This window comes from Ailuropoda melanoleuca, chromosome 1, assembly GCF_002007445.2.
Source record: "Ailuropoda melanoleuca isolate Jingjing chromosome 1, ASM200744v2, whole genome shotgun sequence".
NCBI classification, from domain to species: Eukaryota; Metazoa; Chordata; class Mammalia; order Carnivora; family Ursidae; genus Ailuropoda; species Ailuropoda melanoleuca.
In genome coordinates this window covers 143,795,855-143,810,500 of record NC_048218.1, presented here as the reverse complement: position 1 = coordinate 143,810,500, position 14,646 = coordinate 143,795,855, and the positions used below count along the sequence as shown (strand labels likewise).

Here is a 14,646-nt window from a genome sequence, read left to right as displayed (position 1 = left end):
CTGAGGCTCAGAGAGTTGATGTGACTGTCCAAAGGAGCAAGGAATAAAATTCATCATCCCATGGTGTCATGCAATTCCCCAAAATAACTTGCTCTAATTCAAGAGATTCCTCTTTTTATATGAAGCAAAAGATGATCAAAAAGTACCAGCACCTGAGAACAAAGAACAGAAGTGACAGTAGTCAATGCTGAATGACAAGTTTGAATCAGTCCCTGAATTTATTTTAGTCCATATGGGAGATATATTTAATCATATTCAGAAGAAGGAAAATCATATTCAGAAGAATGAAAATTTGAAGTTGAATTAAACTTTTCTCCTGAAAGTGATGCTGGCTGTTTGGTAAAACTTCCCTCCTGTATTAATGTTTGGGAGGGGCTCATCGAGTCTCCTATGTATGTACGTGTCTTTCCAAAACTAGCTGGCTATTTCAGTGCTTGGCATGCTAGAGCCGGTTTCTGCTGGCTCTGGAGAACCAGTTGTACCTATCGATTTCCAATTCTGGTAGCTTGAAATTGGCCATAATGGGAGTACTTACACCACAGAAATCAGTAAACTATACAAATCAGCATACCCCCTCTTATTCCTCCCTCCTGAGAGCTGGTTGTTAAACATCTGTCCTTACATCTTGGACTGTTAATCATGAATATCTGGTAATCTTACAGCATCAGTAACACTGAATATTTCCAGGACAAGCTTGTTTTCTTAGGAATAGGATTCTATGGCATGACATCAGGGTAACTGAAAACTGGCACAAGGGATATAGTGTGCAAAATGTCCCAGGCTATTAACTCACTGTGAGCATAGGGTTTCTCAGAAATTTTGAAGGGAACTCCTCTAAACTCCTTCCAGATCCTCAGGAGAAGCCAGGAATAATTATTCTCTTGAGAATATTAAATATAACAAGAGGAAAAAGGGGGAGGAAGACACAGTCATCAAGAGAATTCATTAAAATGTTCTTCAAAAATATCTTCAATATTTCATGTGAAATCTGAGCATAAATAACTTGTTTTGTATAAAGAAAAAGACTCAGGCTAATGTGTCAGAGGAGCAATGAACGCTAATGCACTGACAATGAGGAAACACACAGGAAGGGGTTGTTCTGGGATCCCCCGTGGCCACCTTTCTTTGGACTTTCCTGTTCCACCTCAAAAAAACATAACCACAAGACTTACGGCAGATTGGGGGGGGTATAAAATGGTATAATCATTTTGGAAAAGTGGCAGTTTTTAACATTTATAAATATTTTACCCAAGAGTAATAAAAGCTGTATGTACACACAAAGGAGCTTTATTCATAACAGTCTCAAACTAGAAACAACACAAATGTCCAGTAACAGGACATTTGTAGTACCTTCATACATTGGAAGAATGGACTCAGCATTTAAAAGAAATGAACTATGGAATAACATGGTGTGTCTTAAAAACAGTAGTGGAGCAAAAGAAATACAAGCAATAGACACTTTATGATTCCATTTGCATGGGATTCAAGAACAGGCAAAACCAACCTCTGGCAATAAGAACTGGTTGTCCCCGCATGGGATTGGAAGGATTGACTGGGAAAGGGTATGAGAGAATGTTCTGGGGTGCTGCAAATGTTCTAATTCTTGACTGGAATGGTGCTGTACACTGAAGATGTATTATGAGCCTTTTATCAAATGTAAATTAAATCTCTATTCAAATATGTAGGTATGTATAAATGTAAATAAATACACATACTTGAATTTCTAATCTAATACAGGAATCTATTGCAACGAGCCAGGCTCCCCTCAGCCCACTGAATTTCACACTTTCTGCCCTTCAAATACTTGGACTTGGTGCTTTCGTAATGGAGATTCAGGCTTCAGGGTGATGCTGCAAGTTGGAACCTTGTGCAATCACCCCCAGGTCATTTCCCTCTAGCTTGCTGACTTCTCATCACTGACACACGCCGCATCTAGTCACGCCCGCCAAGATAGGAGAAAGTTTGGAAGGCCGGTTCAACCTGGTGGGGAATTCCTCTCCCCCGCACACTTTCCAACACAGGGCTGCGGGGCGGGCCACAGCCTGTGGGGCGTGATTCAGTCTCCTGGGCTCCGCACAGGCACGCTCCGCCCCGTCCGGGGTCGGGAGGACACTCACTCTACATAAAGCAGGCACCCATCACATCGGCACCCAAGCTTCCTTGGAGGCTGGACTCCGTGCACCTTCTTCTCGCCGGCACATTCCAGGAACGCCTCGCCCCGAGGGCCACTCAAACTGGACAGCATGGACTCTACTGGCCCCCTTGGGGTGTTGCTTCTGCAACTGCTGCTGATGGGGACCGCGCTGGGCAACGGAGCTCAGAAGGTGCCAGGTATTGGCGGGTCCGGGGACCCCCTCTTCGCGCCGCGCTTCCGCCGGGGTAGGCAGCGAGGGCGCTGCGGCTGTGGGGTCCCCTGCACCCACTCTTTCTGCCCCGCTTTCCCCAGACCCCTGTCGCACAGGGCGTCTAGGAGCCGCGGGGAGGGACGGTCGTGCGGAAGTTTGTACTCTCTCTCTGCAAAACCCCCTGTGCTGGGAAACCGTGGGACAGAAGTCCCCGGGAAGACTCTACCTTCCTGGAGACGTGGCTAACCTCCTTCCCTCTCTAAGGTTCTCCTTATGATCCTTCAGTAGGAAACAATGCAGAGATCTGCCTCCTGCCCCTTGACGAGGGGCACTGTCGGGCCCGGATCCCCAGTTATTACTATGACAGGTACACGCAGAGCTGCCGCCTTTTCTTCTATGGGGGCTGCGGGGGCAACGCCAACAATTTCGAAACTTTGGAGGACTGCAATGAAGCTTGCTGGAGGATAGAGAGTAAGTGGCCAGCTCAAGCTCAGTACTCTTGCAGCTGCTTACACAGGAGGGCTGCTAGTCACTGAATTTCCCAGAGCCCATTTTCTATAGTAAGTTCTACCTGCATTTTCTCAAACGTTAAGTAAGGCTCACTTACTATTTTTCCAGAAAGTAATCACAAGTTTACATTGGCTAACGAATCTCTCTCCTAAGTGGCATTTTTCATCATTCCGTGTCAGTGCAGACTCAGGGCAAGAATTCACTGTAGGGCATAATAATGCGCGGGTATGATGTATTGGGTGCCACATAACTACTTTTCTTTATCATTTGTTCTAAACCCACGGTTTTTATGCCTCCTTGAGAGCACCATTTCCTTATGTCGATTATCCATCAATCTGAAATAACTCAGCGGATTTTATTATTAAAGTGTGATTTAGCTAACTGTAACTTTTCCTTTGGTCCCCTGATACCCAAACTTGTTTTGGGTTAGTACAGGGGTATAGTAGAGACTCATGACATGGTTTCTGTTTCATTTAAATCATATGTATTGTATTTATTAATGCCAGTAATGAAACATGGAACTTTGCCATTCAAGGAACTAAGCCAAGGGAAAATGTGTATGTATTCCTGTGAATCAGTTTGATTAACTTCATACTGTAGAAAAATCAGAACACCCTGAGAGAACAGAGAGAATTTCCACTGAATTTGGCTGAGTCAGGTCTGGAGCCACTATTAAGAAAAAGAGCTAGATAACTGGATTAACGAAAAGTCTTCAGGGGATTTACTATCCCAGTATTAAAAGTGATACTGTTTTCTCCCTAGTTGTGTTTGAAAATACAGTGAAGTTTGGAAGTAGTACTAAGTAAGACTGATTTGCTAAAGTAAGTAATTGTAATACTAAGAAAGCTAATTTTTGACTAGCATTGTTTCATGCCCTCCTTTTCCTAGAAGTTCCCAAAATTTGCAGGTTGGAAGTCAGTGAGGGGCAGTGTGGAGTGCGCACAGGAGAGTACTTCTTCAATTTAAGTTCCATGACATGTGAAGAATTCGTATCTGGCGGGTGTCACAACAATAAGAACAGGTTCCCGGACAAGGATACTTGCATGGGCTTCTGTGCACCAAAGAAAAGTAAATACCATTTTTATGGGGTTTCTATTTCATTTCTTTAAGATTTTAGGATGAAAAAAATCAGTAATGTGATGTGTAATTAACATACCTTGTGTTCTGAGGATTTCACATATAGTAGGATATCAGTCCTACTATATATATGTGCCCTGTGAGGGAGTATAATTATTCCTCCGTTTACATATGAGAGTACAGGCTACCAGAAGTTAATGACTTGTCAATTGTCAGGGCTAGAAAGTCACAAAGATGTGCCTGATTTAAGTTTTTGCTTCCTCTCTCCCTCTCTCTCTGCACCCCCCCCCGCCCCCTCCAAGTAAATAAAAAGATATCACAGTATTCTGAATGCCATGACCTCAGGTTTGTATGGAATCACTTGTGTTTAGGAGATAGTGGAATATACGCAGACCTCAGATGGTGAGTCTTGAAAATTTCTGTCTACAGGTTTGGTTAGATTTCTGCATCCTTTAGTAATTGCAAACTGCAGGACAAAGACCTCTCTATCCTCCTTTTTTCTGCTCTGATTTCTTACCTACATCCCCTCAGTCCCTGAAATGATGGGTTCCTTGGGCAGTATTTTTGTAGAGAGAGACAATACGGGCATTTTCCCTAGGCACAGCAGAGACACACATACACAAAGATATATAATCTTAACAAATGAGGAAAAGATGCTTTGGCAGAGATGTGAGGAAGCTCTATAGCAATACTGTATGCAAAATCTCGAGTTAATGAGAAGATGGTTGTTGCTTGCGTTTCCTTAAATTTTTTGTGTAAAGGTAAATGTTCCAGTGGCTACTTGGGAATTACATAAATGTATTCTTGAGTAATGATGGAAGGAGAGCTGATAAAAACATTTAAAATAAACCTACCAACACAAGAAATTTTACTAAAGCATGTCATGTATCAACCCTTGCAACACAGCTGATTTCTACCTGACCATATCTGTTTCTTGGGTTTAATTTCTTAAGACATTCAAATGATACAAGGACATAGCTTCAGAAGAAATTCTCATTCAGAATGAGGTTTCAGTGGGATTAGATTTTCTACGGTTACTTCAGTAATCATCACAGTTTACTAATTTTGGTATCATCGCATTTCTAATTTTGTTTTCCTTTTCATCAAGGACCGTCATATTGCTACAGTCCCAAAGATGAGGGACTATGCTCTGCTAAGGTGACTCGCTATTACTTTAATCCAAGACACACAGCCTGTGAGGCCTTCAACTATACTGGCTGTGGAGGGAATGATAATAACTTTCATAACTTGGGGGACTGCACACGTGTTTGTGTAAAAGGTAGGTTTTTTCTTATACAATTTTTAAACTAATTTTATAAATCATAAGCAAAATTATTTTTATGTATCTATTTTCCTAATAGCATATTGCCATTTCTAGACCACTTCTACATAAATAGCACTGTAGTACTGATCAGTTTTGTTAAATGCTTATACTGCCTAGCTCCAGACAGTAGCTATATCTTAAAGGTAGAAAGTTATTAACTTGAGTGGATAGTGAGTGAAACTGACTTTATAATCATTAAAAATCGTTGAGGTGAGGGTGCAAGCATATTGGAGATGTTAATTTAAAGTGAGTCTATGGACTGGAGATACATGATATTTATTTTTATTTTGTTGACTTTAGGTTCGAGGAATGAAAAGAATATGCAGCTGCTGAAGACGGTCTTTCCTCGTAGAAGGCTGAAAACTTACAAGAACTAATTTTAACCTTTTTCCCGATGTGTCATCTTGTGGATGCTATCGCCTCTATGGTTATATCTGAAGAATATAATGGTGATACGGGGAAATGAATCATTAATGATATATACACCAGTTCTTATTGCTACAGGTTACTTTTTTGTGTATTTTTACACATAACTAGCTGCTATTCAAATGTGAACCTATTATTTTTAATTTACTGTTCACCTATATTTTAATGTAGTTGAATTCTTGCTGTGCATAAGATATAAAAGCAAATATGACTCATCCAGTTCTTGGAGTTGCTCTTCCTGATTTCAGAAGGTGATGGTACTGAAAAGCATAAGACAATATAGTCATGTTCCCTTAACACATAAGATCATACAGCAAACACATTTTATTTTGCATTTAAAAGTTGGATTATATTTTAGGTCCAAAGAAACAAACTCGCAGATCTACCAACATTTTGGTAAATATTACAAGTGCTACTATGTAGACATGACTAACTTCTATATCTACTGTGTCATTTAGAAGATAATAAAACAGCTTTTTTGAGTAAAAAGTTAGTAAATTTATTAAAATCAGAAGTGATTTCTTCTGGGGATAAAATTCTCTATCTACCTTTTCACCCATTCATCCCTACTCACATGTATATATTTGTTTATACATATAGATCTTACATTACTTCCTAAGACATAATAGATGGGAAACAACTAAAATTGTTAGTTTTTGAACTGTTCAAGGCATTTACTTAAATTACACCACAGACCATGCATGAATTTAATAATTTAAATTCTACAATGAATTATTCTTGATAAATATGATCATTGCAGTAAAGCAGTTTTTTCTTTCCTCTGTAATATTTTTTAAAAATTCCTACATTTTCATGGAAAGATCAATATGTTTAAAAGTATGCCCCCAATCTAGCAAAATTATAAGTGCGTTTGCCCTTTGAGCAATCCCTCTTTTAAAAATCTATCCCAAAGGTATTGTGACAAAAATACAAAATGGTATATTCCTGAGGACATTCACTGATATATTATTATTTGGAACAATCAAAAACTGGAAACAAACCAGATAATCATCAGTAGGGGGTTGAAGAAATGGATGAAAAATGAGCAAAATATCTATGTATGGATATCATCTGATCCTCGGAATACATTTTTAAAAAGGGCCTAGAACAACATGAATAAATACATCACATAAAGATACTAAAAATAGTTACCTATAGCAGGAAGGAAGGAACAGGATGGGACAGGCATGGACATAAAATTTATGTGAATGTACCTTATTCTATAGTTGTGATCTTAGGTCATGTAAACATCTTGAATAAGAAAGCAAAATTAAAAAGAATAAAAAGCATTCCTTCTACAACTGGAAACAAACCGAAACAATTGAACCCAAATGAATATCAGACAATGGCTTAAATACAGAAAGAATACATAATTATTTCTGGTTTTCAAAGCCTGTATTTTGACTGTTTTTTAAGGGATATAATCTAAAGGTCAGATTCTGAAGAAATCTGAAAATGCATTTAGTAGTCTTATTAGTAATATTGATATTGTTATTTTGAACTTAGATAGAATGCTACATTATACTATATATTCTGTAAGAAAATATAAGAATTTATTTAGAAGTCAAGATTTTCAGTGTTAAAAGTATGAAATTAAGAAATTAAGGTAAAATCTTTAACTTTTAAATTGGAATATAAATATCAGAATGAAATCAAAATTTAATTCCTCTTTTAAAAAACGTATTTTCCACCCTCCCATTGAAAAGTCCTTGAAGCAATGGCAATCGGAAGTACACCTCCCATTCAGACTGTCGTGTCTAAATATGATTTCTCACTAAAAGGAACCAGAGCTCTTAGGAGAAATCACTGAATCCAGGTCTGAGACAGGAAATATATAAGATGAACCTGGGCCATCTAATTTCAGATAGCAAGGAAGCTATTTGAATCATGTCACAAAAACAGGAAAGTAACAATAAGGGCCTTTCAGTGATCTAAAATGAAGGCAATATGAACATCAAAACAAATAATGACTGCAATATATATAAATATTCAAAAATGAATACAAAATGAGTTATTAATTACATACACATGCACACCTCCTTGGTCACTTTTGGAGGCTGCTAGGGCACTCTCTCATTACTTTGAAAAATGATAAATTAACAGAAAGAATAAAGCATTTATCCTTTTTGTTTATCCTTAAAATTATACCAGGAAACTAAATAGTGTATGAAAGTTATTCACAGAAGAATCTCATCTAACCACACGCACTAAAATGTTAGAAGATAGCTCTACTGAAAGTATACATCTGGGTAATGATCAGTGGATGCTGAAACTATGGCGTGAAAGGTTGGTGGAGGAATTAGGCTTATGTCTCTGAATCCATGGATAATTTTAACATTAATAAAAATGTGCCAACAGACATTATTTGCTTCTTGATACAATGTAATAAGTAGTGCACACCTCTTTCCCACGAAGGAATCTTGCAGAAAGAAAAAAGAAAAAATTGAACCTGAAGTTAATCAAACCTCTAGATTTCACTATCATATTGCTAGATCATGAGGCAATATTGGGGATAAAGGTGCAAGTTACAAGAAACCAGGGAAGGTCAATTGGCCAAATCCATGATGTTGGACACTCTATAGGATAGATACGTTAAGTTCTCCAAGAAACCAATGACATTTTTAAAAGGAGTGGGATGAAGAGTGCCTTTATAGCTTTTATATTATATGTAACCAAAAAGCAGCATATCATTAAAAGGTTTTTGGTTGAGTAAGGCCTGTATTTGAACTACTTTTCAAAGTAGTTTTAAGAATGATTACAGCAGAAGGATCTTATGTGCTCTGGGATTGTCCAGTGAGTGATACGGAGCCTTTGGGAATTCTGGGGGTTCCTAGTGCTACAGGGAAGTTTGATTTGGTATTTGCTGCCTTTAACTCCCCTGCAGCCGAAGCCCTCAGGAGACTGCTCAGCCTACATTCAGCCTATAGCTATAGCTCTTCTGTTCAGGTTGGGTAGGAATTAGAGCCTTTAGAAAACAATTTTCTAATACCCCAGACGTCTGCCATTTTATTTTAATGAGGAAATATATAAAGCTGTCATAGGTCATCCTGCAGTCTATGGGAAATGCCTTCTCGCCACAACCAGCCTGAAGACAAGTCACTGCTGTGGTTTCACCAGACTGATTAAAAGGAATGTCTCATCGTGGGACACAAAAACACACAAGAAAGAATGGGCTGGCTTTTAATAAAATAGTCTTTTACTGAAAAAAAATTACTCTGGACCACCACTCATTCCTCCTCTATGCATACACACTAGTCACATGTTGAAACACAGGAACTGCAACGGAGCCTTCAAGATTGCTTGGAACACAGCATCTCCAAGTATACATGCTATCTCTGCCAACAGTCTTGTAGACATTTAGCTAACCATATTATTCAGTAAGAGAATGTCCTCTGGAGTGTCTGTCCTTGTATTATTACAGTGGCTGCACACGCTTATCTTTATAAGCTTCATGTTTCCAGTAAAATACAGGTCTTGTGATAAAAACAAGGGTAGAAAACTACAGCTTGTAGTTTTAAGATAATCTTTGTCTAGATATTCTGTTGTAAGTCTAGAATGGAGGCAAGCAAACGTGGGAATCGGAATCTTCCCAAATTATTTCTCCCTTCACTCAGTATTCAATTGGTCACCAAGTGTATGTATTCAAGTCTATGCTAATGCTGCTATCTTATTCCAGGAAAATTAAAACATTCTCCCAAGTTTCCTTCCTGCCTGTCTGCTCCCTATCCAGCCATCCACACTGATGCCAGAATACTCTTTCCGGGGGGAAAAAAATCGTATCAGGTTACTCCTCTTAAAACTCTTCAGTGGTTTCCGATTGAATCTTCATGTTAACTGTCCAAGCTCCTAGTGTGCCATTTAAGACTTCTTACAAGTGGACCGTGACATTCCTTTCCAGATTTATCTCCCCTATTCCACCATCACCTGTAAGGTACAATTCAGTTGCACTAAATTATGGTCAATTTCCAAAGAATGCCATACTGCTTTGTTTTTTTGTAATGTAGTTAACAAATTTTGTGCATGAGAACCATCCAGGGAGCCAGGCATATGGCAGGCTCCTATGCCCAGGAATTTTGATTTAGTGGGTTTGAGTTGGCAAAGATGTACATTACAATGACTCCAGATGATTAGGAGGTATACTTGTGTCACACTTTGAGGAACACTATTTTATGCCAGTGTTTTTTTTTTTTTCCTTTGAAATGAATATCCTTCCCTTCTTACTAACCACTTGGTAAGTTAAATCTGGTTGGCACAGCATTCATTGACCCACCTCAAACAGGTTTAATCACCTGCCCTGTGGGCTTGGCTATATCTAGTACAGCTTCCTGATTGTACAAATACAGCATTTAGTTATTTTCTTAGGAGTTTTATTGTTAGGGTGTTCAAGTTTTTCATGCAAAATTAATAGATACTTTGATCTTCAAATGTGTTATTATACATATTGTATAAAAAATTAAAAGTATATAAAAGGATCAAAATAAAAATAATCCAGAATTTCACCACTAAGTGATTATCAAACACATTTCTGTTTCTTTGAAGTGCAAGTAAGCTTAGTCAAGAGATATAATCATGCTAATGGTCTCAGTATATTCTGACCAATTATATTACAAAGTTATATCAGTTTATCACCATCTAAGAATCTAAGAATGTATGCAAATGCCCAACACATTGGGTTTTAAATGAACAGAAAAACAAATCACTCTGTTATAATAAAATGGTATCTCAACATTATTTTAACTGGCATTTCCAGGATTATTACTAAGGTTGAACCTTTAAAAACTTTATATATTTTCTTTCATTAAAGTTTACTACTTCCCTTTAAACTTAGCTTAAAATTTTTAACATAGAAATAGAGCTTAAATTTTACAATTTAAGTTTAATCATGAAAGGTTTCAAATGTACAGAAAATTACAGGAAACTAGATAATCAACCCAGTTTAAAAAACATGGTAAGAGTTTGCCAGATCTGTTTCAGGTGCTTTTTCTATTTTAATAGAGACTCAAAATGCATCTCTTTCTTATTTTCCCTCACTTTCATGAGAGGCAACTGGTGTCCTGATGTTGGAGTGTATACCTTCTGTGCATATTTTAACGCTTATTAAATTATATTATAAATGTAAATTATAATTTATAATTATAAATATATATAATTATAATAACCCATAGCAACATGAAGTATTGTTCTATGTGTTTTAAAGTTACTTATATGGTGTCACACCATGTGTACCCATTGCCATCATGCATTTTTATTATTATGTTTTGGATATACCCTATAAATCCATATTGTTTCATGAAGATCTGCTTCATTTATTTTATAGTATTCCATTACATAAATATAGCACAGTGTGTTCATTTCCCTGTTGATGAATATTTAGTTTAGTCCCAAATTTTGGTTATTACAAATAATAAATATTTATATACATAGCTCATTGTATGTGTGTGTGTGTGAGTGAAATTGCTAAAGACATTTTCATTGAACCTATTATATTTTGCCAAATTGCTCTCCAAATATTTGTAGCCAGCGATGTATACAAAATTATATTTCTTTAAGTTTTTCACAACATTGTGCATTATTGAAGTCTTGATTGCCATTCATATAAGTGAGAAGTTGTACTTCATTACTGTTTTGATTTTTTATTTTCTTGATTAGTAATGGGATTGAAAATTAGTTTTTCACATTGTATTGGCTATTCTTCTATAAATTGCTTCTTTTTACTCCTTTCCCTTTTTTCCATTTGACTCTGTGTCTTTTATTATTAACTTATATATTTTTTATGCATCCTGGGTAAGGATTCCTTGTTAGTTATATGATTTACAGATACCTTCTTCCAATTTGTGGAAAAAGTGATGTTATTTGGTTTTTCCTCTGCCTGTTGGATTATAATGTTACATTATTGCATGAAATGTCAGAAAGCTGGGTTAACTTAAGACTTTCTCAACTCTTAAATTGATTATGTGACCTCATTACAGGAAAGCCGAAAGTATATTTGTGCCAAAGTCCAGTAGATCAGGAGATATTTCCTCAGTAAAACAAAGTAACTTTTGAACAAAGAGATAAGAAAGGTTTTATGTAAAATAAGAAATATTATATTGAATATAAAAAGCAATATTGGAAGAAATACTGGCTAAGAATTTCTCCAAACTAATTAAAACACAGATGACTATACATTCTGGAAGCTCTATATACCCGAAACAAAATACAAAACCAACCAAACAAAACACAACTAGGCACATTATGGTCAAATTTCTGAAAGCTAAAAACAGACTGACAATCTTCGCATACCTAGAAAAGCAGAGATAATACATCCAAATGAGCATCAAAAGGACTAATGACTGACATTTCAACAGGAACTATGGAAGTCAGAAAACGAAAGATTAACATTTTAAAGTGCTAAAGGAAAACAAACAAACCCTGCAAACCAATATTCTATATCCAGCAAAAAATCCTTCAAAATCGAAGGATAAGTAAAGATGTTTACAGTTAAACACAGCTGAGAGAATTTGTTGCCAGCAGATCTGCGCTACAAGAAACATTACTGGGAGTTCTGAAGGAAAATTATCCCAGATGGAAGCACATAACTGCAAAATGGAATGAGAACACTCGAAGATGTAAACATGGAAAACTATAAATGAGCCTGGAGTGGGGACGTGGGCCACGGAGGGGATGCTGTCCCCAGGCTGCAGCAAGCTGCACCAGGAGAAGCTGACCCTGGGGATCACCTGCAGCCTAGAATCTTCCCCAGGTGTGACAAGAAGTCACTATCATAGAAAAGCCACCTGCTGAATGTCATATGATTTCCTCATGGGAACAAAAAAAACAACTGTGTGCTACCTGAGAATGTGAAGCATTTTTACCTGATGACAAATGGCTTCCACATGACATGGAGCGTAAAGCTGGATGAGCACACCATTCCCCTGGACAGTGTGGCAATTAACAGCATCTCAAAACCGACTCGACCCAACTAGTTTTCTGTGTATTCACTCCCTAATGCACCAACTCTGGCAGACCTGGAAGTTGATGCACTTGAAGCCAGTGAGAACCAACCAGAGAAGCCTCACTTTGATTCTCCCAGTCTGATATTTGAGCTGGATCCTTGCAATATGAATGGGGAAGTTTGCCTTGTCTACAAAAGAGGGAAACCAGCATTTGCAAGACACTGAGATCTGGTTCCTGGACAGAGCGTTATACTGGCATTTTCTCCCAGATACCTTAACCATTTACTATCACCTTCTCATCATGCACCTAGGCCTGCCAAAGTGGTAGTATGCCTTCACCAGCTATGGCATTAGCTCACAGGCCAAGCAATGTTCCACATATATAATCCTATCACCTACAACCCAGACCTGCTTGCAGAAGAGACCAACTTCTTTGTGAACAAGCTGGATCCCAGCAAAGTGTTCAAGAGCAAGAACAAGACCTTACTCCCTAAAAAGAAAGGGCGTATCCAGCCTGCAGGTGGCCAGAAAAGGCCCTCAGGCCCTATTTCCACCTCTAAATCCTCTTTTAGCCTTGGAAACCCAGTCTGGAAATAAGCACCACTACCTCCCCACCAGCCCCACAGCAATGATTTCCACACACCGTTGGCCCAGGCCTCAGATTCTTTGTGTGACACAATAGGCCTCTTCCTATCTGAGTGAGCCAAATCCTAGGCCTTTTACTCCCTTTGGCATTAGCCAGGAGTTCAAGGGTATATTCAGGTCTCCCTTAGAGTCCTTTTCTCAGCCCCTGCCTCTGAAAGCTGTGGAGAGTTTCAGAACTTGTTTAAAGTAACTAAATAGATCCATTAAAAACTTTCCTCTCTTTCCATCCTGCACCCTCCACACCCCTCAGCAGTCCCCCAAAGGAACCACTGGTTTTGAGCCAGGAGGTGTTATAACTGCGCTGTTCAACTGGTACCCACTAGCCACATGTGGCTATTTAAACTATATTAAAAATTCAGTTCCTCAATTACATTAGCTATATGTGAGTATTCATGTGGCTAGTAGACTCTGTATCAGACAACAAAGAGATAATGAACATTTCCATCATCACAGAAAGTTGTGTTGGGCAGCACACATTAGAATATTTTCATGCCGCCCTTTCTCAGTTTGTTTTTTGTTAGAGAAAGGGGATACGTTAATTTGATGAGTCATAATGTCCCATGAAAATTCTTGAAGATATAATTGTGTATTCTTTTCATTTTTCATAAGGAATTTTCACTCTACTCCTTTTTCGGTTTCCTATAGTTTGTCGTTTCCAGTAAAAAAAAAGCCCACAAAACTATAAACGAACATTCTGTTTAAAACCATGAATTATTATATCTTATGCATATAAAATCTTATATTTAAAACATATGAAACTGATGGTACCTAAGGTGTTTTGGTTAACAAAATTAAACCACTTTAGTTTCTTGTATGCTTTGGGAAGTATTACAACTTACCATATAGAATTCATATAGTGATTTCAAGAGTAATCAATGATGAGTTACTCAGTCTCAATGTAAATGGCCTGAATGCTCCCATAAAATGCCACAAGGTTGCAGATTGGATAAAAAGAAATGACCCATCCATCTGCTACCTACAAGAGACTCATTTTGAACCCAAAGATACGTTCAGACTGTCAGTGAAGGGATGGAGTACCATCTTTCACGCAAATGGACCTCAAAAGAAAGCTGGCGTGGCAATTCTCATATCAGATAGTTTGGATTTTAAACTAAGGACTATACTTAGAGAAACAGAAGGGCACTATATTATTCTTAAAGGATGTATCCAACAAGTGGATATGACAATTATAAATATATATGCCCCCAACAGGGGAGCAGCAAGAAACATAAGCCAACTCTTAACCAGAATAAAGAGATATATAGATAAAAATACATTAATAGTAGGGGACCTCAACACCCCCCCATCAGAATTAGACAGAACACCATGGCAAAAACTAAGCAAAGAATCAAAGGCTTTGAATGCCATACTTGATGAGTTGGAC

The 14,646-nt window shown here is 37.8% G+C and overlaps 2 protein-coding genes and 1 pseudogene across 4 annotated transcripts in view; 2 read left to right on the top strand and 1 right to left on the bottom strand.

Annotated features, from left to right (window-relative positions):
• The window catches only part of GNGT1 (G protein subunit gamma transducin 1), a 39,059-nt gene that overhangs the window by 13,776 nt on the left and 10,637 nt on the right, over positions 1 to 14,646 (bottom strand). The gene's annotated exons all lie outside the window — the stretch shown is intronic.
• Positions 1,939 to 5,901, top strand: TFPI2 (tissue factor pathway inhibitor 2). 3 transcript variants are annotated; one of them, XM_011223652.3, is made up of 5 exons: positions 1,939 to 2,331; positions 2,610 to 2,816; positions 3,744 to 3,923; positions 5,041 to 5,211; positions 5,557 to 5,901. In XM_011223652.3, exons 1-5 carry the CDS (start codon positions 2,244 to 2,246, stop codon positions 5,631 to 5,633), a joined length of 723 nt encoding a protein of 240 aa, XP_011221954.1. In that variant the 5' UTR covers positions 1,939 to 2,243; the 3' UTR covers positions 5,634 to 5,901. The 3 variants fall into 3 exon arrangements, with proteins under 3 accessions (XP_011221954.1, XP_034523672.1, XP_011221955.1); XM_034667781.1 differs by having other exon boundaries at positions 1,941 to 2,331; positions 2,634 to 2,816; XM_011223653.3 differs by having other exon boundaries at positions 1,947 to 2,331; positions 2,631 to 2,816.
• LOC100477639 lies at positions 12,346 to 13,214 on the top strand (annotated as a pseudogene).

What these genes read in the sequence shown, in the direction of transcription:
- TFPI2 (XM_011223652.3), top strand. Translation starts at nt 2,244, where the DNA reads ATGGACTCTACTGGCCCCCTTGGGGTGTTGCTTCTGCAACTGCTGCTG. An exon ending in CTTCTGTGCACCAAAGAAAA is followed by an intron (nt 3,924 to 5,040) that starts GTAAATACCATT and finishes CTTTTCATCAAG; the next exon opens with GACCGTCATATTGCTACAGT. An exon ending in CACACGTGTTTGTGTAAAAG is followed by an intron (nt 5,212 to 5,556) that starts GTAGGTTTTTTC and finishes TGTTGACTTTAG; the next exon opens with GTTCGAGGAATGAAAAGAAT.